Source organism: Lepisosteus platostomus, chromosome 19 (genome assembly GCF_059453375.1).
Source record: "Lepisosteus platostomus isolate fLepPlt1 chromosome 19, fLepPlt1.hap1, whole genome shotgun sequence".
NCBI lineage: Eukaryota > Metazoa > Chordata > Actinopteri > Semionotiformes > Lepisosteidae > Lepisosteus > Lepisosteus platostomus.
The window spans coordinates 6398455-6424773 of NC_142629.1; the positions used below are offsets into that span (position 1 = coordinate 6398455).

The following is a 26319-nucleotide window of genomic DNA, read 5'->3' on the forward strand; positions in this document are numbered from 1 at the left end:
ATCCCAGTGTAAGGACCTGTCCTCCCGGCACCATCAGCCACACAGCAGACAAAAGCAACTGTGATGGAGAAGATGAGCGGAGGTGAAGTGCCAGGTGGAGCCGGGGGTGGCGTGTCCGGGAGGCCTTGAATTGAGGAATTCAAAGGTCTCCTGAAGGGACAGGGCGCAGGTGGCGCTGTGCTGGAAGAACACAAGACGAACAAGTCAGGCTCGGCAGGTATGAGGACACGCACAGAGCACAGAACAAGACACAGCCCTGTACTACACCACCCACACATACTGGGAAGACACTTTGGGACTGGAGCAGCTTTGGGTGGTTCTTAGATTTTTAAAGCTTGCAAAATTGAACCAGAACAACTTCGAGGAATGTTATGAAGCAAAGGGAGCTTTCAGATAGGGATTTGTTTTGTTTTGAGGTCAAATCGAGTTTTTGCTTCTAAAGGCAATCCCTTTTGCCTACAAAGATGACATCCATAGACAGGAGTTTTAAAATGATCCCAATGATCGTTTCTTCAGAATCTAAAATACACAATCTGGTAAAGGAAAAGGAAAATGGAGCAAATCACAAACTAGGTCAGAACACTCCTTCCAGCTAATCTTCTATTAATACAGGACCTCTTTAGTCCTATTAATCAAAAGCTATACGTTGTGCTGCTGGACTTCAAAAGTCGGCCAAGTTGCAGTCCCAGCTAGAAGGCAGCAGGAGGCATCCTAACTTTATGAATTAGGGTGTGTTGGCATGGAGATGTGGACAATAATGCTCACGCACTTGGGGCATGTTGCCATGGAGATGAGAACAAGAATGCTCATGTACACATCTGCCTTACTTGTGTTCTTCTGCGTTCCGAAGTGCAGCTCAAGGTCCAGATACTTCACCATGTCACTCAGCTTGTCGTAATCGGAGTCCTCTCCAAGCTGCAGGACACAAGTGCACCAGACTGGTCAGCATGCCAGCTTAGAGCAAAAGTCTTGGCTCAGGGTGCCAAGCCCATGCCTCCTTCAAACGTACATCGGGCATTTGGGTTGGCATCTGCAACAAACATCCCCTGCTTTTTTCGTCCCTTCAGAGCCCACGCTGATCAGCTGGGCATCACTATTCCCACCAAAGCTTCGGGCAGAATTCTCAAGGTTGCACTGCCAGTCAACTCTGACCCCAGACCACCTTCTTGACATCTCTCGGGATGCAAATTAAGTTGAATGCAAATTTTGTCCGCCAAGACAATTTGACACACATTCTTTCTCATTTAATCACACTTGTTTTACAGAGAGTGTTAATGATCAACTCAGCCATCGCAAAAGGTGTGTTTGACACCAAAGCAGAACTGCACCAACCTATCACTATTTATTTCCCTATGTACTAGTACAAGGCAGCATACGCTTAGTGCTACCAGTGTAAGGTATTCCCTGCAATGCTCCAAAATGGCAAAACCACAGACCTTGGGAGATCAGTTTACAGGCAGTGTCACACCAGAGGCTGGTCCTCTAACGACACTCTCTCACCAGGAATCTCGGAGCACGTGCTTTGTCAAGGAGACACAGGAGCATGCGTTCTGGAGCTGTCCCTTTGCCAAAGCAGTGTGGGGCAGAATAGACAACATTATGCACCTCCTGGGAGCAGGAGCGGTGCTCAGCCACCAGTGCATCCTGCTGCGGCTAGCACCGACCTCACTGGACAAGGGGACACAATACTTGCTGGGGCTACTGGTGTCCCTAACAAAACAAGGACTGTGAACTGCGAGGAACACTTGTTATCCAGCACAACACAGTGGGGAGCGAGGGAGCTGGAGGAGAGGATCCTTGCGGATCTCAGAGGGAGGATGAAGCGCGACATCACCAAATGGGGCTTCTCCACAGCAAGGGAGTGCTGGAAGGGATTGGGGGCCTGTGGGAATAAAGAGAAAAACCCTGTTCCCTGAGCTCCTGCGGAGGACTGGACGGCCGCAGTTTCAGAGCCGGCACAGGAAAATGGCACGGACAAGAGCAAATGGGTAGGCCTTGAAAGGGACTCTTTCAATGTGCAAACCCAGCCCCAACATCATTATCAGCTCTGACTGATAATGAACAATCACTCGGTTCAGAAAGTTTTTGATTAATGTAAGTTTAATATTTTGTTAGTGTGTACTTACTGGGAGATGTTTTTTTGTGAAATTAAGTTTATTTTGATGGAAAAAAACTACAGGCAGTGTCAGCGTTTCAGCGTTTCACATCACCTTGCTAATGTCCCGTTCTGAGGCGCTGTGCTGTACCCACCTGGCCCCAGATGGTGCCTTCAAAGTTCTCCACCTGCTCCCAGCGCAGACGCTTCACACTCATGTGGCTGGAGTCTGACCGGAGGTGCATGGGCCGGGGCAGAGGAGGAGGCACGCAGGGTGGGGGAGGGGGTGGAGGTGGAGGAGGCGGGGGCACTTTGTGAGACTGGCCGGGGTGGTGGGAGGGAGCAGCAGGATGATGGGGCTGGTGTGCAGGATGGGCTTGGTGAGGTTGGCTGGGCTCTGGGGTCTGGTGAGGCTGGTGAGTCTGAGGGGCCTGATGAATTTGGTGGGGCTGATGAGAGCTCTGGTGAGGCTGATGAGGGCCCTGGTGAAGCTGGTGAGGGCTCTGGTGAAGCTGGTGAGGGCTCTGGTGAGCTTGATGAGGGCTCTGCTGAAGCTGGTGATGGCTCTGATGAGGACTCTGATGAGCCTGATGAGCGCTCTGCTGAAGCTGGTGATGGCTCTGATGAGACCGATGAGGACTCTGATGAGGCTGATGAGGACTCTGGTGAAGCTGATGAGGACTCTGGTGCGGCTGGTGATTCTGCACATCCTGGCTGGGAGGGTGCGCCTTGTGCACGGAGAACCGTGAGGGCAGGTTGGCTCGCGGGGGTGGGGGCGGGGGTGGCGGGGGGTGGTGTGGGAGGTGCATGTGGCTCCTGTTGATGTCAGGGGTGAGGGAGACGGGCAGGGGGTCGTTGAACTGTATGGGTGGCGGCGGTGGGGGGCTCTGTGGGGGTGGCGGGATGTGTTCGGAGCCGGAGGAGTAGGTGAGGGAGCTGCCGTCCTCGCTGCTGCTGTGGTACTCACTGGCGCTGCTCAGCTCATGTGGCAGGAACCCGACTTCCTGCTCGTCCTGAAAGCTCATCTGAAACCCAGAGAACAGCGTCATTGTCTTCGGTCAATCCAATTCATGGAGATGAATGAGAGTTCTCAACTCTCATTCATCTCCATGATCTCATATCCTCATTGCTTCTTCTCTTTCCCCATGCTGCTGCTAAATCCCCACTTATTGGCCGTTTACCTCTTACCTCTTGGTCACCTTTCGCTTCTTATAAAAGATGTTTGTCACACTAATTTCCTGGAAGTTCCTCTTTTTTTGGAAGCACAGCTGGTACTGAGAATATACAAGGCCCAGTTGGATAAGTACTATTTTGGGGGTTAATTGTAAGGATCCTGCTTAGAAGAAGAAGATCGTGTTGTCTTACCCAACGAAAGCAATCCTAACGACTTCCAAAGAGACCTGTAGCTTCCGGGGGAAGGACAGGGCTTCTATTTGTATGACTTTTGCAGTAACCTATCCGTTTTACTGCTCGTTTATTTTAAAACAGCATTTTGTTCTCCTATATGCTGTAGAATTTCTGCTGACTTCTCTGTCTTTCTCACACCTGAAGAAGGCTCCAGAGCCGAAATGGTGTGTTTCCTTTCTTCTCTTTTCAGCATGGAATAAACCTATTACTTGTTCCTTTGCAGCCTACGCATGCTGACGCAGCTACCGACTTGAACTGTTTTATTTGAAGTTAACATTCCTGTTATTTTTGTGTCACTGAGAGTAATCTGTCCACACCCATGGCATTTCTAGAGTACAGTTCTGTTCGTCCCTGTGTCCTTAAATTCTGCTGTCAAGCTTGGATTCAGGCAAAAGACGCCAGGTCCAGTTGTTATAAGCTTATGACACCGATCACTCAAGCCTGGACCGGAACTGGAGAAGGAAATGACCAAACACAGGATCTCACACTGCCCAGCAGTCTCTGTGGAAGGTGAGCTTGCGCCCCTGTCCGCACTAACCTCCTCGTAGTCATTCTCGGTGGACAGGAAGTCGTCCACGATGGTGACGCGGTGGCCCAGCTGCTCGCTCAGGGCGTCCAGGAACTTGTCCGTGTCTCTGCTGCGGGGGGGCCGGGAGAAGGTGAAGAGCTTCTTGCGCCGGGAGGGCGGGCTGGGAGGGTAGTCAGGGGGCTGGGGCGAGGGGGGGGGGCTGTCCAGGCTGATGTAGGGGTTGGACTCGGCGCTGCCAGGGGATGGGACGGCGTGGGGGTAGCAGCGACACTGGGGGCTTGGCAAAGGTTCCTTCCAGGACAGAGACAGTCCCGATTTTCGGCTCCCTGCAGCAAAAGCGAATACAATACCAATCAGTGTAATAATAATACTGCACAATCTGCCATAATGCAATTCAACGTAGCTCTGTGAGGGAGCTTATGAGTCCAAATTCTCTCATGGAATGTGCTGCTGAGGTGTCCCTGGGAAACGTCTGTAGAAAGCAGCCATTTTGGCTCAGTCTCCCCGCTGTTTCCCAGAAGAGCCAAAATGGCTACCTTCTACAGACGTCTCCCAGCTTCCTACTTTAGCTGAGTATTCCACTTGGGAATATATAGTCCTCCACAGTGCTATGTTGAATTGCACTACAGCAGACTCACGGGCTCCGTACAATGCAATGTGGGCCATTACTACAGCGCAGTAGATCCTGCTGCAGTGCAATGCATAATTTCTTTCCAAAATCAGATCTGACACCCGTGGGTGGCGAAAACGGCGGCGCTCTGCCTGTACCTGTGCTGGGCTGTGCAGAGGACGAGTGCTGCAGCGCTGGGCTGGTTTCAGCCAGGTTGTCCGGCCCTGGGGACAGGCGATTGGGCAGGGGTTTGAGGCCCTTTGTAGAGTAAGTGCTCTCTAACTCTGCGTACACAGCAGACATCTTCTCAAAGAGAAATGTGGAGACACATGGCAGAGAGAGTTCAAGGGTTAAGTCGGTTTTCAGACCCAGGATCCTAAAGGATTACAGTCCAAAATTAAGCACAGAGTCTAAGCCATCATAGGCTAGGTTTTACCACTATTTCATTTCTTTAATTTCTATTAATTTATAACAATAATATTCAGCATGTTGGTGTTGGAGATCTGGAACATGACGTTCAGCATATCTGTGAGGAGAGATTTTTCAAATTTCTATTAGTGTTCATGTCATCAGTGCACAATATTCACCATTTTGAGACCAACTGCAAGTTCCTCACTCCTTGATTTCAGAATACTCACGTTTTTGAGATTTGGGGTCTCTGGAAGGGACGTTCCATCTCCAGATTGTCTCTCTCCTGGGGTGAGTCTCATTCCGTCCCCTGGGTCACTGTGAGCCCCTGGAATGCAGAAGTGAGACGCAGCCACATCATAACATCATACATCAGTTTGCAGAAAACCTTCCCACTCGTTGACATACAAATCATAACTGACCTTTTCTTAGAATGGACCACAGTTTTAGCTGAGACCTTCTCCATTGATTTTGTTTTCCCTATATTTCCTTGACAAACTGTTGTGAATATCGAATATACTATTGGATTAAATTGCATATATGAATATTAAATCTACAGAATTGCTGAATGGCATCTTTTTTCACATGCACTTATAGTATGTGGTTGCAAGATAAGAAAAACGAATATTAAAGAAAGAATAAACCAGTATGGGGCTATAATTAAGGAATAGAGAACGAGGGGATTAGAGCTTTTTATTTTATAGCTGTTTCATGTCTCTGAATATTCAGTCTTTTATGTCCCAATGTTACACTCTTTAAATGGGAAATGATTTCAAAATTAAATGATTTGCATCCCACACTTAATCTGAAAAAGATCCCAAAAAACATGCTTCACACATTGGAGGTGACCCACTCACCCACCACTGGCGTGTAGTGACCACCCATGTGATGTGTGGCAGGTGGAGAAGTCAGAAGTTACTAAACCAAATGAATTGAGCAGGAGCTTTGGGGAGGCTAGATTGAACTAACCCAGACTGGGATTTAACCAGGACAGTAGTACAGGATGTACAGTATAATGACCAAGTATTCAGGACCTGGGCTTAATATTTCAGACACCTCTTTCAGCACAGTGTCCCCAGTCATCTCTGAATTGGCTTCATTACTCTGCTCTCCTCCCCACTGATCGCTGGTGTGTGGTGAGCGTTCTGGCGCACTATGGCTGCTGTCGCATCATCCAGGCGGGGGCTGCACACTGGTGGAGGTGGAGGGGATCCCCATTACCCGTAAAGCGCTTTGAGTGGAGTGTCCAGAAAAGCGCTATATAAGTATAAGCAATTATTATTATTATTACCACCATACACGGGCAGTCATTTGGAAATCCTAGTCCAGAGGAAATAGTGCCACCTGCTGGTCCAGCAATACCATTAACAGCAGCAAGAGGAATTGTTCTTTAGAAAAATCCCATTACAGCACTGACCGCGCCCAGTATTGTCCAATATAGTCTTCTGACATCCGATAAGATCAAGTTACAAGGTGGTAACAACTGCTGTGAAAACTGTGTGCTGGAAGGACACCAGATACACTTTGGTGTTAGATTATCCTTTGAAAACCAGCTGTCTCAATGACTTATAGTCCTGCTTAAATTAATAATTATCAGAACGGCGTGACATTTCCATTTCCTGATGTTAGACACTGGATATGGATATTCAGTGTTCTTCACTGCGCAGAAAGGATAGAGCAGCTGCTGCGGTCTCCCCTGTCCTGTAATGTGAGTGAGCCATGCTGCTCAGTTTGACCAGGTGTGACTAACAGGTTCCTTGTTCAGCCCAGCCTACTGCCAGGGCCCTGCGGTTAATGAGGGCCATGTTTCTGAGCCTGCCTGTCAGCAAGCCTCAGGGTGACCAGACAGCTCTTCTCTCCTGAAGCAGAGACAGACGCAAGAGCTCAGCAGGGCCATTGCTTTCGTGTTTGATCTCCGTCCTAAAGTTGAAGGACGGACAGTGATTCTTCATTGAAGAGAATGCTGTCTGATTGCAAATCTGCAGGCTGGATTCAGCCTTCAGCCCTTACACACCTGACTGTGCTAATGCGACAGTGAAAAGAGGCAACCTCAGAGACTCCCATTCTCCCTGTGGATCCAGCTCACATACTGTTACTTCCTTCCTAAAGCAGAAACAAATCCCAACAAACACGCGCATACACTGAAATTCTCAAACTGAGCCCAAAACTTTGAAAATATTTTGTTTGACGGACCATCCTAACACCCTCAGACTGCATCACTATGATTTATACAATTTTCTCAATTTCTGCTCACTTGTTCGCTTGAAAATGCATGCAGTGGAAACACATCCTTCTCCAGAGATAAGAGTTATTAACAAGGCCTAAGGCAATGGCCAATTCCTCTCATTGAGTTCTCTAATCACAACCTCAATAATGTCAATATCCTTTTTAAAGCTTTCAGAATGATAAAAAAGCCTTGATTTCTTCACTGTAGTATAAGACACAGCCCTAGAATAGGGATATTTTCTTTCTCAGTTGGCCATTCTTCACCACATCACCACATCTCATTTTCTTTCAACCTGAACAGAGTGAGATCAGAAAATGTTTTTTTTTTTACTATGAAGTTGAACAAAAGCACCAAATGACAAGGTGAACATCAATCTGGGCTATACCATTATCCAGCTGTGGCTGGGGTTCCCAATGAAAAGGTTTTACAAGTTGGCCATTTATTGCTAGCGGTTTCTGGGGGGAGCTCCCAGCATGCTTTGCAACAGTGATTATACAGGATGCCAGCTGCCTGCAAGATGCAGATCACTCCTCCCCGTCTAACCAGCGTATAAAACGATGGCTGGACCCGACAGAGCACCATCCACAGGCAAGGATCCACAGATCTCATTGGCGATGGTCCAAATGAAGAGGGAGAAAGGAGAAATAACGGTAAATTATGTACCAACTAAAAGGAAAGGAATAATTCCTCATTGGTAATAAAAATGTATCAGATGACAGCAAGGAATGTTTTTTTTTTTTTACCTTACCAGAGGATCCCACTCTGCACGCTAACAGAGAGCTTTCTCTGACTCTGGCATGGATACCATTTCAGCACAGAGCCATGTTACACTGCAGAACAACAGAGGAGCCACTGTATCCAGGCTCACCTGGTCACTATCCCCCCCCCTTCTCCTCACAATGCCACCTCCTAATTCCCCGATGAGGGATTACAGAACTATCCGTGTTTGCTGTCCGGGATAATGTGTGATCTCTTAACACAGACTCGGCACACTGCCATACAGCTCAGCTTGTGGGTCACAGAGTGGCTTACATAAGCCAAGCTATTTGCTGATCCCAGGCGACACAGTGAACTTTTGGCTGACATTTACACACGAGAACGTGACACTTTACTTGCAAAGGGCTATTCAGGATAGGATTGAGGACCTCCTATGGTATTTCTCGTAGTGAGTAAAAGCTGTAGTAGCAGCATCAGTGTTGGGTAAATGACTGAGTTGCCAATCAAAGGCCATGAGGTGGCTGTGGTTTCATCCCAGTTATCTGACTGACTGCACCAGTTGAGAGTCCTGCCTGCTCGCTCACTGCTGCCACCTGCAGGTCAGAAGGAGCACCTACACTGGCGCGGCTGGACTGTACCTAGGATGCAGTCGTCGGAACTCCTCCCGCGGACGCTACTGCGGTAGGTGGTGGAGGTGACTCTCATGGAGCTGCTGCGCCGGTGAGTGTCGGGGGCCGGCTCGGGCTCCGTCGTCGCCGCCGCCGCCGCCGCCGCCGCCGGCACTGGGGACGCGGCACACAGACAGGGCTGTCAGGATCACTCCCGCGCGGCCGGAAACCGCGCCTCTGCGTTGTCGCCAACACATGCGCGGAGGCCGAGGGGGAGACAGACGCAAGCCCACGCACATTCTCGCAGGCAGCCCCGCGCTCAGGGCGTCCCACCGGCCCCTCTCGTACCTGCGATGGTCTTGTATCCCAGGAAGCGGGCGATCTTGTGCTGGCAGTGCTCCTGCTCCTCATAGGTCAACAGCTGGTAGATGAACTGCCAGATCACCTGCTTGGCTGGAGTGTCCAGTACTGGGAACACGTCCACGATCAGAGTGTCCACATTCCTGGACACAGGAGGAAGGAGGGGGCACAGAGACAACTGAGGGGGATTGAAGTGACTCTACACAGACCTCTAGAGAACAGCAAGGTCATGTCATGTCATTTACCAAACCGCTTTATACCATACGGTGTCGCGGGAAGCCGGAGCCTACCCAGCAAGCAACGAGCACGAGGCAGGGTACACCCTGGATGGGATGCCAGTCCATCGCAGTGCAAGAGCAAGCCGATCATACATGGGGACAATTTGGAGGCCACGGTAAAGGGCGAGGGGGGGAATTTGGCCCGGACACCGGGATAACTCCCTACTCTTATTAAAAAATGCCCGGGGATCTTTAATGACCCCTGAGAGTCAGGACCTCGGTTTAACGTCTCACCCAAAAGACGGGAGAACAGCAAGGTCTCACACATTGTTGAAGAGTAATGCACTTTTTCCTGCTTTAACAGTAGAAATGTACAGGAGATATCTTAGAATCAACACTTTTCTAGGACAGGTTGGGAGTTAAAAGGTGGAATGAGAAGCTGGAAGACAGTTCTGTTTCCTATAGCGCTGTGATTGGATGGGGAGCTACGTGTTCGAGATCAGCCAGATCTCTGAAGGTAGAAATGTACTAAAGACAGCTGTTGGGAACCTATTAGGATACGAGGTTCCTTCTCGATTGCAAAGCCAGTGCCGATGTCTGAGCCGTACCTGTGCTGGAAGAAGGTCTCCAGGGCCTTGCAGATAGTGTAGCGCTCCTGGTGGGTGAGCAGATGCTCCAGCTGCTGGCTGAAGGTGCGGCCATGCACCTTGATGCTGGGCGGGAGGATCTCAGCCACCCACTGCAAGGAGCTCAGCACTGGCGAGCGAGAGCGGGGAGGGGTGCTGTCCGGCTCCGGCTCTGAGCAGGCAGGCACGCAGACAGCCCCGTCGTCAGCGCCGGGCACAAGCATAAGCACACAGACAGTCAAATAAACCAGCGCCGAACAGACAGTCAGAGAGAGAGGGTGAAGACAGGTTCTGCCTTACCCAGCAGCTTTCTAATTATGTGTAGGAGCTGTAATGTGTCGCTGAAAATGTTTGAAGATCCCTACGCGGCAAATAAGGCTATGCAGGGTATACGTATCGGAATACGAGCAAGAGAAGTGTTTGATGACTCTGGCTGTTTGATAACTCTCGATGGCAATGATGTGCTCAAGAGCTCATCGAAAGCTTTTTCAAGCAGTCGCCATTGGCCAAATCGATGTAGATCTTGTGTTTACTGGCTCAAAAATACCGTTGTGACAAATAGTCCTGGTTGAAAATACATGATGGGATTTACAGTAAAAAAAACAACTTTTTCCTGCGTGCAGATTTGCAAGGACCCCGATGCTAGGCTTGCACTCTGCAGGGTTACAGCCTTACGGAGGGCTCTGCCTCACCCAGTGTGAAGTTTGTGGGCCCGTCTTCTACCACCAGTGTGGGCATGGCACCACTGCCCTGCAGCATGGATACAACTTTCTCATGGGAGCAGCTCCTGGGAAGCAGACACAGACAGCAGTCAATGACCCAACCTTCAGCTCTTTCATGAATATGTATCTGCAACTTGAAACCAGCAGCCCCATTGGATACACAGTGACACATCTCACCTTCTTTCTACCGGCTCCTACAAGCTGTAAGCAGAAAAAACCCATGGTCCTAGGTCACAGATTTAAAGCATGCTCTTCCTGCAGTCTGCAATCACATCTGCGTTGCACACAGAAGCAATGAACAATTAAGGCTAAAAAAGGTTCAATTTAATAGGGCCAGCTTTTGATGCTACAAGAATAATCTGTAGAATGGGAAACCCACATTTCACTCATACTGCTTACAGCTGCCGAACAAGGCAGTTGCCTTCTAAAAACAAGCTGTAACCCTTTTTTAATCTTTTTGTAAATTTATATAATAGTGACAATTTCTGGCTTTACTTCCAGCATGAAGCGAGTTGATCTTTGTGAATGTCTCCTGGTGATTCAGCTCTGACAACACTGACTCAGAGGGCTCATAGGACTTGTACAGCATGTATAAATGCAATATGCCCCCTTCTCACATTTTCTGTACGTCACTGCTCTCTTCCCTAGAAGTAGAAAATATTCATGATTGTACTCAAGCCTGTGTTATTTGGAAGTGATACTTCAAAACGGTAAACCACAATCCCTGCCATTTTTGACCAGTCTCTCCTACACTACCCTAAATCTAAAACCATAATCCAGGCGTAAGAATTACTCTGATCGGGACCTGACCACACCATCCCATCCCGGTGCCCTCCTCTAATTGAAAGCTCTTCTCAAGCTTGACCCAGCAGGGATACTGCCTTGCCAAGATGAGACTACCTGTGGGCACTCTGAGACTGTGTCACGATGACTGCAATGGGTAATTATAGTGGCACAGACTGGTAATGCATTCTGACCTCATGTCCAGGCCATTGAGAAACAGTATGCGGTCTCCAGGCTTGAGGCCGGACTTCTCTGCTGGGCTCCCTAGTGAAAATAGAGACGGGGGAAGTTTAGAAAAGATGACATCGGAAAGAACAGGAAGCTTGCAGGTCGAATGGAAAATCCGCTGTGCTTCTTTTCTTCCATGAGCAAATCGCAACAGGAGGAAGGCAGGCTCTAGGAAGAGGGTGGGCCGCATGAGTCAAGCCGATACTTCGTTTCCAATCTGCATACATGACACACACAAGAAGAGTATGCTGCTCTTCTTGACATTCCGGGTCTCAGGAGCTCATCTGTTTCCTGGAGTGTTGCACTCCCACGGCTGTGCTGCAGTTTCCCGGGAGCTTCTCTCCTCCCACCTCCCCTCTCCGGCCCCCTGAGTCATGAGAGACCGGACACAGAGCAATGCTGCACAGCGGCACTAACGTGCACAGTGCACACAGAGAGACAGGGTGCACACAGCAACCCCTGCAGAGGGACAGGGTGCACACAGCGCCCCCTGCAGAGAGACAGGGTGCACACAGCGCCCCCTGCAGAGAGACAGGGTACACACAGCAACCCCTGCAGAGGGACAGGGTGCACACAGCGCCCCCTGCAGAGGGACAGGGTACACATTGCAACCCCTGCAGAGAGACCGGGTGCACACAGCGCCCCCTGCAGAGGGACAGGGTACACATTGCAACCCCTGCAGAGAGACCGGGTACACACAGCGCTCCCTGCAGAGAGACAGGATGCACATACCTCCTCCTGCAGAGTGACAGGGTGCACACAGCTCTTTCTGAACAAGGACATGGGACAGTAACTCGACAAGAAGTGGGACAGCTCAGCAAGAGACCCCCCACCCCGGTGAAAGTAGTACGCTGTTGCAATTTGTAATTTGTTTCCTGAATTAACCAATAATTATATATAATACAGCTTGAAACAGTGTGGTCCCGTAGGGATATTTTTTCGGAAGTTTCCCTTTCAAGTTGCTCCTCTACACAGTCACAGAGCAGCAGGGGAAGACAAGCAGTCAGTATTGTAAGAATTGTGTGTTCGGCGCAGATTTGAAAGGTACGTGCTCACTCTCAGAGGGAAGTAAAAACATTCCTCTAGTAAGAAAGCTGCAGGAGTCAGACAGATATTCAGTCTTCCTTGCCTCTTTGCTTTGGATACAGTGACACCCCTGAAATAGCTTTTTTTTCATTTTACAAAACAAAGGCTGTCACCTACTGTCACGATCATCATCCCTCCTCTTAAGGGCGCTCCGGTCCTTTTCTATTTTAGTTGATTTCGTGCACCTGCCCCTTCTTTTGTCTGTCATTATTCAAGCCTGGTGCTCTCGGTATTCCTGGCTCAGCACTGGGAGATGGACGCCTGGAAGCCCGGCTGCCAGCGGGTCCAGGAGAGACCCGAGGGCACAGGCTTCATCATGGCGTCCTGACTGTCTGAGTCCGGGGCTCGGAGCGCCTGGTCTCGTTATCCTGTTTTCAACTCCCTGTTCCTGTTCCGGATCCCGTTCCGGATTTAAAACCCCGTCTGTCTCTGATGGTTCTCCCGGTTCCTGGACCCTGGACTGTGCCCCGGATTCCTCTTTGGACTGTTTGGACTTGTTTGCCTGCGCCACGCTCCCCCCCGCGCACCGGATCACCTTCGTCACGCCCCCCTGTCTGTCATCCCATCCTGATTCCTCATCGTGTTTGCCCTGTTGTCCTTCTCCACTTACTTCCGGACTATACCGTCTGCACAGGGTCCTGAACTACTCTTCACACCTACATTATAATGTAGCAACCCAAGCATCACTGTAGTACTTACTAATTCATTTGACTGACAGCTTTATCCAACTTAAACCCCATTGGCCCCATTTATATGGGTAAAAGAGCTCAGGTCGAGAACCTTGCTCAAGGGTACAAAGGGCAGTGTCTCACTTGGGATTCGACCCCACTGAATCTTCCAGTTCAGAGCCCAGAACCCTGATTGCTGTGCCACACGGGAGCCCTACACTGCAGGGCTTAGGCAGAGTGAAAAAAGATCTGCAGCCATTCTCTTCCCCCACAGGCAGGCTGAATTCCGAAACCCAGACGTTTGAAAATCTAAGTTTCAAAACGTGCTTTTTGGAATAACCAGATTAGGTAACCAGGGGCGCCACAGACAGATCTGAATAGCCCCTTTGCTGCTCTTCTACTTGTTTTTACCAAATGTAAGCAGTTAGGAGTAAGCTCACAGTTTAATTTTCTGTTGAATTAATAGATACTGGTCAGAGTGTTGCATAGTATGTACTACACACCATGATATATATTGTATATGATACTGTATACCACATACAGTTATCATATAGTGTATATCATTTACTGTATTATATACAGTACATGTAGATGCATGCACTGTATATCACATTGCAATGGAAAGTTACCGAGAAAAAGTGTTTTATCCTAAAAATGTTGTTTGCTGTGCTGCAGAAGCAGCTGGATACTTAGAGCAAAGTGTGATAGCACCCAGCTCGTCAAGGGCACGGGATGTTTTAATAACGTTTATCTCTGCTGCTTGAAGAAGGGAGTATGAGAAACTATTTGAATAACTGCTCTTCTCTGCTTAAAGCAAAAACCTATAAGGAATGGAAAATTACTGCTTCGCCTGTCCTTGAAGTGCTGCATCAGCTTAAAAAAAGATATAAAACAAGGGCTCTCCCTGCTTGCTTTTGAATCAGCTTTCACTTCTCTGCACAGACCAGTGATAGCTTTTTCCCACATTGCAATATGAATAAAGACCTTACTGAGTGAATGAGAACACCTCTCCTGGCTCTTCTTTGATAAAATTCCACGACAACATATATATATATACACAATATGTAGTGCAAGACAGAAGGATTCAGGAAGTTCTCTGTTCAAGCCCTGACTTGAGATGTACAGTAAAACCCAGGCTTTGTTTCCATGATTCTGCACAGGTGAATCCCTTTGCTCTGCAAGAGAAGATGTCTGTTATGGGCTACTTCCACATTGAAAAGTAGAAAGAAGAAACACGACGTTTCGGCTGCCGAGTCTTCTCCAGGTTGGTCTTCCTCAACAGCTGAAACATCACGTTTCTTCTTTCTGCTTTTCAGCCTGGAATTAAACCTCTGCTTGTCCCTCTGCAGTCAAACGCTCACTGCTTACCTGCTCAAACCTTTTGTGCTTACGTAGACACTGATAAATGATACCGAACCCCATGCTGTGTCGGTCCCAGAACCGCATCTTACCTGGAATGACCGAGTCGATCCACACTGGGGCATGACCGCGCAGAGTGAATCCGAAACTCTTATTCCCTTTGTACACACGCACTGTCCTGCAATGGAAAAAGAAGAGATTGGAGACGGTCCACAGCATGTAACTAGATTGTGGCTGTGGCTCTATTACATGACTAACACACAAATCACTTTGAGAAAACAGGAGCGCGACCCATTCTTTTAACACCTATCATTATGTATTTTCCAGATCGGAACTGAAGAAACAGAGTGCAGTGGAGATATTACAATTAGAATTGTCTAGATCCTGTCACCAGGTAGTAATTACGGGATGCTGAGAGTGAAATTAGAGGTTTTAAATTAGACTTTCTAATGCTCAAGGGAGTGAACGTGGACACGTACTGTAGCCACACAGTTCATAATAATAATAATAATGTTGCTTTATTAGCCCTATACAATTTCTTGCATTAGGAATTCGTCTTTTCGCATACCCCAGCTTTTCTCCATGGAGACACAGACACACAGACAGGGAGAAGCTTGGGGTCAGAGCGCAGGGTCTGCCATTGTATGGCACCCCTGGAGCAGTTAGGGTTAAGGGCCTTGCTCAGGGGCCCAAGGGAATAGGATTCCTCTGCCCGCCACAGGATTTGAACCGGCAACCTTCCAGCCACAGGTGCAGATCCTTAGCCACAGAGCCACCGCTCTGCCCACAGATCAGAGCTGAAAGACTAACTCACACATTATGCAGTCCAAAAAAAGGACAGAGGGCTGTGTCACGCTGATCTAACCAGCAGCATGCATAAATCACAATAATGCACAGCTGTTGGGAATATGACTTTATCATACAACATGCATGGCACCAAGAGGCTGTGATCACTTCTGCTTTGGCAATATTTGAGGGGGCTTCATCAATATGGCTGCTGTTGGGAGGAAGCTCTTTCTTCACCCTCTTGCTCTCACACTGCACTTTGACCCCTTCCACAGTGAATTCTGGGATGCCTGGTGCCTTAAAACAAGGCCCCAGAATCCAGCATCCTCTCATTTCTGTAGAAGTGAATCTTAACAGACTGTCCTTGGAGGCGATAGATTGTGCACCACCATGCGCCAAACGATGTTGTCTAATTGTGAAGATTTTTCCGAACAGCCCAAGGTATTTTTAGCCGTTTCTGAATACCTCATTTGCTGCCTGTCTCTGAAGTTGTGGATAAAAAAAGAACATGCAGTTTTCCACAATATGAGCATGGGTGGAGGAAAGACACTGCAATATATCGGCCTGTTTGTCTAAGTTGTTTTTGTTTAGGATTAACCCACTGTTTTCTCTGGGTGATCCTCTGGCGCATCTTCCCCATTAAAGGAAAAGTGTCAGTTGTGCAGTTGCCATGGCAACTTCCAGGGACAACACCACCCGAGTCCTGTTATGTAAGCAGTACGAAAGGGAAGGCTTTAAATCCTTTTCCTGCATTTCGGTTTGTTTTCTTTTCCACAAGGCCGAGGAAAAGTGAGGACGAAAATTTGAAGCTGTGAGAAAAATAGAAAAAAGACTCCAAAAAAGCCCAGCTGTTTTACTGTGCAGCGTGCTGAAACAGATAAACACTGAGATAAGGAAGAAAACTGTGTAATTTCCCCAAAGCTCTACCTCCAGCTGTGTGCTAATGGAGATGCACCCTGGAGTGATCTCCTCACTAGTGAGATTCAACTGAGTGCAATAACAGGTTTCAGGTAATTAAACACCCCTTTCCCTAAGCTGGCTTTCAGCTGATTTCTGTTTGCAATGGGAAAATGTCTTTAAAGAGTGAATGAAACAGGGTTAATTAGCTCTTTAAAATGATCTCTGAAGGCTTTTTGGGGGGGCACTATAGTTTTAGATCTGAACATCTGTGTTGCCTTTGGCATTCAGGACAATTTATAGTAAAGAATCTGAAGTCACTCACAGCACTGCACAGTGAACTTATCAAGCACTTATCAATAACCAGTCACCGGAAAATGCCACGGCATTTTAAAAAAAGAGAAGGCAATTCACCCTGCAATAGCAAAATACAGTGACAGACTCTCAGTCCCCGCCAGTAAGCTAGAGATCATTAACAAGACTCATGATTCCCTTAAGGCGTTTTGCCTGCAGTCCCTGTATTGACAAGTAATTTGGAAGTCCGTGGTGCTGGAGCACAAACAGCAGTTTTCTGATTGCAGAGCTTTAGGGATCAAGCTATGCTCACCAGCTGTGCAAAGGCTAACTAACTCACAAATTGCGCAGTGCACATGCGATACGATTGGAGCAACATACACATCACTCTGCCCGATTTCACGTTTGCAAGTCCTTTTACAGGATAAGCATCACGGATTTCGCCAACTGTTAACGAGATGGGTGTTCAGTCCTCAGTGGGGTAAACTCTGTGCAGGACACTCTTCACAGGACTGCTGATCTTCAAAAGAACCACAATAAAGCAAAACCATCTTGTGCCAATTCTTAATGTTTTTGAAAGCTCCAAATCTCCTTTCTCACTATTATAAGACTAAATATGTCCAATATATACAGTATATTACATTTTTATAAGCCCTCAAACAGTTTCTGACTTGGAAATGAGATTTCTTTATATCCCTCAGGAGTGTAGATGTTCTGACACCCCACAGTCTACAAGAGGGACGTCACACTAAACTCTGCTTCCGAGTTATCAATCCTCTTTGCAATTAAGCAATTGAAATCATCGTTTAACCGGGCACAATTAACAGTTTATCTAGATGTTATACAGGAATGCAGCTACAGAGGTGTAATACCTTCAGAATAAAAATCAAAACAAAAGCGGACAGTTGAAAATGAAAAAGAAAAACATTCCAAATAATGAATGAAATCATTCCTTCCTCAGTAAAGAATGTAATGGCAGCATATTAATGAAGCAGGACTCAGACAAGAGCAATGGCCACGCCCCCTGACCCGTCGGCCAATCCGGGATGTGGGCAGGTCCTTACCTACGGTTGCCGCCGGCGCCGGAGTGCCCGGCAACCAGGGAGGTGCTCTTCCTCAGGCCCCTGGGCGCCGAGCTGTCCTCCCCGGCCCGCGGCACGGAGCTGGCCCGGGTGGACACCAGCAGCCTCTCGTGGTGGTCCTCGCTGCGGCTGCGGCGCAGGCGGCCCTGGGCGGTCTCCGTCAGGCTCTTCCCCCGGCGCAGGCGGCTGATCAGGCTCTGGGACACCACCTCGTCGAAGCGCTGCCGGTGCTTCTTGGGGATGAAGATCCTGACAAACATGGCGGGGCGAGACCGGGCATCAGCGGGCCCAGCCCAGAGATTACTGGATAATACCCGCTGCAGTTAACCCCATCTCCCTGTGTCGGGACACAACACACGTGGAAAACTTCCAAAGAAATCCCACAGGACAAAATCCAAATAACTTCAACAGCGGTGGCAAAAGACTACCGCCCAGCAGCGCCAGCAGTCCTGAAACTGCTTTGTAAAACGAGAACACCCTTCCCGAAGCAGAAGGATTTCTTTCCAGCAGGACCAGAACGTTCTGTGCTAGAGCTTCGCGCCTGAACTCATCCCGAGTATACAGCAGAGCAAGGCGAATCAGCCACATTTAACCCGTTGCAGTAAAAAACGATTCCGGAGAAAAACGACAGCATCCCCTTGATCCCGAACAGACAGAGAAATCGCTGAGCACATCAGAAGTGAATGAAAAGGATGAGATCTCCCCCCCCCTCCTGCTTTGCTCTGTAATCCCAGGAGAAAATACCAGAGGAGTTAAAAGAGAGAGAAAACACAGAATTGGTCCCTCAGGAATTGAAGGTTGCCTTAAGAGATAGCTGGTGCCCTAGTGGCAAGTTGACACACAGGGAGCTGTGTCTGCCTGATATACTGTACCAGGGCTTGGGCTAGGTGTGAAATGCCGGAGCGCAGAGACAATACAGGTGTTAGATCATATTATTACTGTGCCACCTCCACAGCCTCCGTCTCTCTCTCTCCCCCTCTTTCTCTCTCTCACTCTCTGCAGCAAACAGCTCGCTATATACAGTACAGAGTAAAGGCAGCCATCCAAAAGCAAACCCACCCTTTTCTCACAGCATAGGAGGCTCGAAAACAAAGTAAAGTGACAGTTTTGTCAGAGTTTCCTTCTTCGGTGCAGTGCTTGTGTTGTTATTCCACCTTTCAACCCCAGGGAAACCTCAGCAAAGTTTGGCGCCAACGATAACACACAGCAGCGAGCCAGAGGCGGTCACCACCCCGAAAGACATGCAGGGGGAAATTGTTTCATGCCTTAGGAAAGAGGTGGAAATCGCGCCGTTAAACAGGTCTGCCCAGCTGCCTCACAACACCGAAATCAGTCTTTAATTTAACTACAGTTGGAATCGAACCAATTATTCTCTAGCCCAGCCTGTAGAAGACAGATTTGACATAACGTTTCTTTGACCCAACTGCTGTGCACAAACCTTACTTCGCTAAATTCTCTTCTCAACACCAAAGCGTACTATAAAATGCATTAACTATTGGTTAACCAGTAGGGAACTCAACAAAGATTTTCACTGGAGGATCTTACAACAGAAATCTGGACAATTTGCTTTGAAACAAAAGGATACCAAGAGTCTTAGGTGCTGTGCTACAGTAGTCATTTTCCCCATGTGACAGTATTCATTTATTATTTGCTAGGGAGCAAAGCTCAATATTATTCTTGTTTTAAATATACATGAATTCATATTCATATATACATATTGCAAGTGCTCGTATATAACACGATTGGTTTTAAGTATATACGATTTCACCGGTGTGTGAAAATTCCTCCTTATTTCAGAAGGATGTCAAAGTCATTCATCTGTATCTTTGCCTTCAGCTTTTGACATTTTGTTAATATTCAATGCTTTCTCTTTGATTTTTGGATTAGAGAACCAAAGGAAGCCTAACATGTCTCTGCGTCTGGTGAAATTTGAAATTGGAGACAGAGCCCTCTGAAGTGAGCTGAATTAGCACTGACCTGATAAGCAGAACACCCACTGTAGTCTGTGCGGAGGGAATGATCAATGGTGATTGAATGAAGCCACAAGATATTGCATTACTGTACATCTCCATCTGGATGTATATTTATTCTAAAAGGAACAGGAGAGAGCTGCTGCCTCACAGCTCTTATATTGATTTCGGCCCCAGGGAATGTCTGTGTGGAGATTGCATGTTCTTAACACTTTGCTTCAGTTAAAGTGCCATTTCTAAATCATCCCCTATGCGCTTGTACACTTGTGTCCTCTGCAAGGGGCTGGTGTCCTGCCCAGAGTACTGTGCCCAGTGCTTCCTGGATAGACTTCTTCCCAGAAATAAATAAAATAAACTTTCCCATAATGACGGGATTGGATGGAAGAACAAAACACAAATTCCACGGGGAAAAAATAGATGTTGGATTTTGTTGTTTCTTTGCTCTCTTGTTGTTATGTTCTGAGAAAAATGGCTGTTTCTTTTCGATGAGAGCTGAAACGCACATCCATGTCGTATAGGACAGGAAGCATTTTCTGCTGTTTTATATATATATATATGCCCCCAAGAAAAGGGTGGAAGTTAATTTTAACTGAAGGCAAATCCATCTAAATCAGCTACTGATCTCTAGTAATTAGCAGGGTGGTTCAAAGTGCTGGAAATACTACAAACCTGTTAATACGTCTTTATTGTAAGCCCTTGGTAAGCTCTCCATCCATAGAGCAGATAACTCTCCTCTTTTGTAATATGTAAGGACAATGATGTCTAAGTATAATGGCATTCCAATGTGATCTTCCTTTATTAGGAAGTTCTTACAGTTGTGGAAGGCATGCATGCTCCCTGATAATTCTCTGATCTAAGGGGGGATAGTATATTCAAGAACAGACACTTACTTTCTTAAGATGAATCTAAAGGTCTTATCTTTCCACAAATTTAAGCAGCAATGTTAAATAATGCAAAATGCACACTCTCCCCAGATTCACAACTTTACCAGTACAAAGACAACATTTAGGACCGCCATGAGTCCTAATGAGACATCTTCCATAATGGGACAAACCCTCCGATATTATTCTCTGCTTCATTCTGCAGCTGGCATCTCCAGTCCTGGTCCTGGTGAGTCCTGCAGGTTTTCTGAAGAGCTGGGAGATGCTGTGAAACTGGTCCAGTCTAGCCAACAATGAGCTGTTTGAGGTCATTAAGAGCCCAGCTGGACTGAAACCCTTTAGACACACCTGCCCTGGCCCTCCAGAAGCAAGAATAGAGACCTCCTTTCTGTGACCCGTTTCTAAATCTTGACAAGAAATTTGAAAAAGAAATTGTGTTCACTGAAACCAATTGTTCTTTAAATGTAAGTGCCCTTAAGTCATTTATCAGGGCAGACACAAATCCTCAGTAGTTGTACAGCTTCACTAATAGAGGAACATACTGCGTAGAGTCTCTACATTTCATGATCTGAATATGCAGTATGTTATAATATCCGTTAGTTATATGTTATATTAGGTATATGTTAAACATTATAACAGTTACCTGTCAATCTAGGGTTTGCAGTAAAAACAAGATAACATTGAGGTACGATACTGTACCTCAGTATTTTAGGCGTCTCTGACTCTTACAAAATGTGATTCACAGAGCCAAGTAATTCATCTGAAACACGCAGTGGATTGATCGCTCGGCCAGAGCCGAGAGTCAACAGCCTGTCAGACATCGTGCTTCATTCAGCAGCCAGCAGGTTGACTTTCCACTTTTGTGGTGCTGGAATCGTCGAAGCTTCGGGATTGCTCTCCTGAAGAGCACGACCCGCACTGCTAGTGTTAAAAACAAGCGCTTGAAGAGCCACCACAAAGCTCTTCATACCTACAGTATCCCCCTTAGACACACCAGCCAGCCCACTCAACTGCCAGTACGGGCCTCTGATCTGTCGAAACACTTCAGAATGTGGTGACAGCAGCATCACTTTGATTAACTGCACCTTACCTCTTTAAAAAAATGACTTAACATTTAAGTGACCTCAGAATGTTTTGGTAAGCTGGTGGTAATACTTGCAATAAATGAATCTCAGGCAAGCTTCTGTTCCTGATGTGCTGTTCTCATGAAGTATGTTGGGAGCTCCCTCCAACACCACCATCCGAGTCTGACTTAACTTAAAGAATACTATTTGAGGCATGGGACTGCCTATTCATACTACTACTGCGTCTGCTAGGTAGATGTTGCACCTTATTTTCTCTAGAAAACCCCTAACCTCGCCTGAAGATGGGAAAAAAAACCAGCACGAAAATCTTTTCCTCAATGATCCCAGATTCCAACAGATTCTTTCCTTCCATGTACTCATCAATGTGCATTAGCACAGTCATGTGTGGATCATACAGACTAACACTGGCAAGAAGATCAGAGAAGTTGGAGCACCAGCGGCACATTTTCTTAATTAAATCACGGCCAAACAAGTTCATTAAAACATTAGATGCGCATGCAAGGAAGAGCTCGAGCTACAGGGAAGACTTGGGACTTGAAAGCAAAACCTGCTGTAGGCTGGGGAACTCCAGAATCCAGCCTGCTTTTGACCTCTCTGTCACGCCTCAGTTGCTAAAGACTTGGGAAGGAAAAACATCAACTAAACGTCTCCTGGAAGACTGGACCTGGACACCACCAGCATAACTGGTCAGCATGGGGGTGAAAGACCTTTGAGAACCACTGCGGTCTCTGCCAAGAGAGAGGTGGCAGAGGAGCAATTTTGCTTCGTTTCGCTACTGGAAGCTTAAACCCTTTCCTCAAAAAACCCAGTGGAGTCAGGTTCCCTCACTAATTGCCCAATCGACTGGCTGTTTTTCTCAAACCTGTAACGACCGACGAGATAAACGGTAAGACCTGCAGGGCAGTGGACCTCCAGGTCGCTACTGCTGCAGTGTCTGCTGATCATCTGCGAGGTGCCGTTCCACCCCCAATGCACAGGACAGGTTCGTCCTACGTGTGTGTAACCCTTCTGGTGCAGGATCTGTTCAGCAGGCCCTTTCAAAGAGGCTGCGAGGCCAGACAAGAGGAAGCTATTTTTATAGCAGCGTGGCCGGGACTGTGGCTGAAAATAAACCGCAGAACGCCCACGGACCCCCCACTCCATCTCCCAGGAAGTGCACCGAGTGAGCCCCTCGCTTACTGAGAGGCTGTGGCTCTCTCCGCCGAAACCTGTGGCGTCTGTTAAAGAAAACCTGGTAACCATGACAACCCTTGCATTCAAGCACCACAGTGCATGCCAGCCGGGAGACGGCTCTGTTCGGCACCCTGAGCTCAAAATAAAAACCTGCTGCTGCCTCCCGTGTCTGCGCTGTGCCAGGCCGCTGGGACTGACAGTTTTCCTGATGGGGCTCAATGACTGAAAACCTCCCGTGTCTGGGTCTGTCAGCACAAGCGCGGGGGTTGTGATTGACATTAACCTCTCAGTCTTCCAATATGTTAACTCTTGATTTCATCCTTCCGTTTTCAGTAACCCCTCCATCAGAAGAGTGCCGAGACAGATCCTAACCTGGCAGGCAGAGGGCACAAGGTGGGACTATAGGAGCAAGTCGGGATGGAGGCCCGATTTAAGACACCAACCTGGACAACGTGTCATGTCAACCGTCTTTGGACTGTGGGAGGAAACCTGAGTAATCAGGAGAAAACCTACATTGATGACAGTAGAACAGGGAACTTCCAGACAGAGACAGATTTGAACCTAGGTCCCGAAGCTGTGAAGTGACAGCACTATCACAGCGCATGGCACCACTGTGGCACAGATCAAGAAAAATGGAAGACGAGGACCTCACGAGTAGCTCAACCAGTAAAGGGCAAGCCCAGGATGAGCTCTGTGATTGTGGGTTTGAGTGTAGGTAATGTGACCTAGGGATTCCCCAAGAGATGGCAACAAGTGGCTGAGATGACAGGGTGGAATTAGCACGGGAATTACACAGCAACCCCGGCACCTTCCTGGGTGACTGTAGGCATGCGGCGCCTCTCCTCCAATCAGAGCTGATCGTCCTGCAGGGGGAGGGGCTTCCTGAGACGTATTAAAATGGGAGTGTCTCTAAGGTGGGCGAGGTCAGACGATTCTCCATACACTTCCTCTCTCTCCCCTGTGGGGGGTCTCCAGGAGTGTAACACAAATACAAATAGTATTGGGAATACAACATTTCTCGGCAAAAAATGATTGTTTTTTTCTTCAGGAACAGCATAGTCCCAAAGAGCAACTGTAGTCCCAGCCCAGGCAGTGAGTGAGAATACCAATGTCTTGAAGTGAAAGAGTAAAGAGATCACGTCATCACTTATGGGTTCAGTAGATTGTAATGCAGCACAATAGGGAATGGTGCAAAGTGACCCAACACAGAATGACAAGGCCCTCTGGTCAGTCTAATAGCCTGTACATCAGTTGTATCTCTGTAGTTTGGCTCTGTGCAAACTCAGTACATACGTACCAATCCCAACTTTACCACCCATTCCAATGAAAACTATTTGTTCCACTGCCCGTGGAACAGTTCATTCTGTGAAAACCCTCATTAACAATTAGTGATTAACACTCAGTAATGCACATCAATAGAATTCACTGACACTGAAAAAACAGCATTACTCTACTGCTAAAATAGAAACAGTAATTATTTCCATTAATGTACAATGGGCAAAAATTCTCCCTTTTTCCCCATGCAGTAGACTCACAACCAGAAGTACTCAAAATGCAAGGTTTCTGAACATTGCCAACGTGTCATGTGAAAACAACGCATGCTGGTACACTTGGCCCTCTGCCCCACAGGATAAGAGCCCTGGCGCGCACACGCACACACACAAGCTAAGATCCCCGGCACACACACACACACATGTTGAGACCCCCCGGCACACACACACACACATGGTGAGACCCCCGGCACACACACACACACATGGTGAGACCCCCGGCACACACACACACACACACACACACACACACACACACACACACACACACACACGGTAAGACCCCCGGCACACACACACACATGTTGAGACCCCCCGGCACACACACACACATGGTGAGACCCCCCGGCACACACACACACACATGGAAATTGACAAACACAGCAGAAGTGCCCCATGATGAGTTGGAGAGACAGCTTTGAAAACTGTGCTTTGATCACTTTGGTCTCCATAGAAACCAACAGCATAAAATCCAACTGTGGGAGGCAGATTCATGTTCTTAATTTGATATTCCTTTATAAATCGTGTCAATTGCAAAATGAATCTCCACCCCTCTGGGGTCAGAGCACAGAGCTGGTCTACATACAGTATTAGGCATATAGCACGGCCTAGGTTTGCATTGGTAACTGGGACAAGGAATGTCTTGAGACTATTTACAGGGGTTGGCGACTGTCAAAGAGACTCATGGGTGGTTTTTCAGGTCCTGACAGGAGGATAGCAGCCGATAGGTGGGAGGGAAGGATATTATTAGGAAGAGACGCCTGCGTTCCTTGGGCAGAACTCAAACAAGGACTTAGACAGTGACACACTACCGCAGCAGGCCAGCACTGCGTGAATAAATAGATACACACACACATGGTGAGACCCCTGGCACACACACATAGAGAGACCCCCAGCACACACACACAGAAATTGACAAACACAGCAGAAGTGCCCCACGATGGGTTGGAGAGACAGCTTCATCTGAGAGATGAAAATGTAAAGAAGCCCAGAATGCCTCCTGACTGCATAAGCAACATCTGTGTTTCCTGTTAGACTTGGACAAAGCAGAAGGCCGGAATTAAAGTAGAGTGTTGATGACCCAATGGTATCAGCAACGAGAAGCTTGGCCTGTAATTAAGTCCATGAGTGCTGAGAACAGATTAACAGGGCATATAAACAGAATGAGTTGGACCGTTCTAAATAAGCTAATAAGACTCTGTGGATTTTTACTATTATACTATGAAAACGAAGTTTTTACGGATTGTTAAAATGCAAGCAATTGTAAAACAAACTGGTTTGGAAATTCGCCTGGACTACATGTTTTACAATCCACCACCAGGAGGCACTGCGGCCACCACTGCAGGCAGGCAGGCAACTGGAAACAGAGCATTTAAAAACCTAGTTTCTAGAATATACCGTACTATGCGGATAAAGAAAACATTAGTAGCGATTTTGTTATAAGCAGTATTTAACTAAATTTGAAATTATAATCAATTACGGAATTCACTGAATTACATTAACACTATTAAGAAGCTAGTATCGTGCTTATCACTGTAAATCTGTGTTTCTGTATCTGGTACAGGAAGGGTTAATGTATTTGTTTATATAGACAGAACAGAAAAACAGCCACATCCGGCTAGAGGTTTACTTTAAACGATGGGCAGGCACTAATCATGCCTTTCCTTCGCTTACAATTTCCTTCGCTAACAATCCCTCGCAGGTCTACTGAACAGATTCTCTGAACGGATTCTCTTCTTCACCCACTAACACACAGTGAAAACAAACGCCGGCCACCCTGCACACTGCCATGTCACAGGCCCACAGGGCTTGGAGGGGTCAAAGGTTACAGGGCCCGGAGAGGTCACAGGGCTCACTCCCTCAGGCCAATCACACTGGTTAGCAATAAACACACTACCTGTGCTAATGCCCTCTCAAGGTAGTGTGTTTGCCACCAGCTTTCCTATGCTT

General features: G+C 47.6%; 1 protein-coding gene across 5 annotated transcripts in view; it reads right to left on the reverse strand.

The window, feature by feature from the left end:
- Window positions 1-26319, reverse strand: part of grid2ipb (glutamate receptor, ionotropic, delta 2 (Grid2) interacting protein, b) — a 73991-nt gene that overhangs the window by 13612 nt on the left and 34060 nt on the right. For all 5 annotated transcript variants that reach the window (XM_088613158.1, XM_088613155.1, XM_088613154.1 and 2 more), the window contains 12 exons: window positions 17693-17959; window positions 14744-14829; window positions 11505-11574; window positions 10498-10592; window positions 9788-9977; window positions 8950-9104; window positions 8632-8775; window positions 5280-5377; window positions 4800-4944; window positions 4041-4357; window positions 2251-3120; window positions 828-915 (listed from right to left, as the gene is read on the reverse strand). In XM_088613158.1, the coding sequence (XP_088469284.1) occupies window positions 828-915; window positions 2251-3120; window positions 4041-4357; window positions 4800-4944; window positions 5280-5377; window positions 8632-8775; window positions 8950-9104; window positions 9788-9977; window positions 10498-10592; window positions 11505-11574; window positions 14744-14829; window positions 17693-17959 (2525 nt within the window). The remainder of the gene's footprint in view (window positions 1-827; window positions 916-2250; window positions 3121-4040; window positions 4358-4799; window positions 4945-5279; window positions 5378-8631; window positions 8776-8949; window positions 9105-9787; window positions 9978-10497; window positions 10593-11504; window positions 11575-14743; window positions 14830-17692; window positions 17960-26319) is intronic.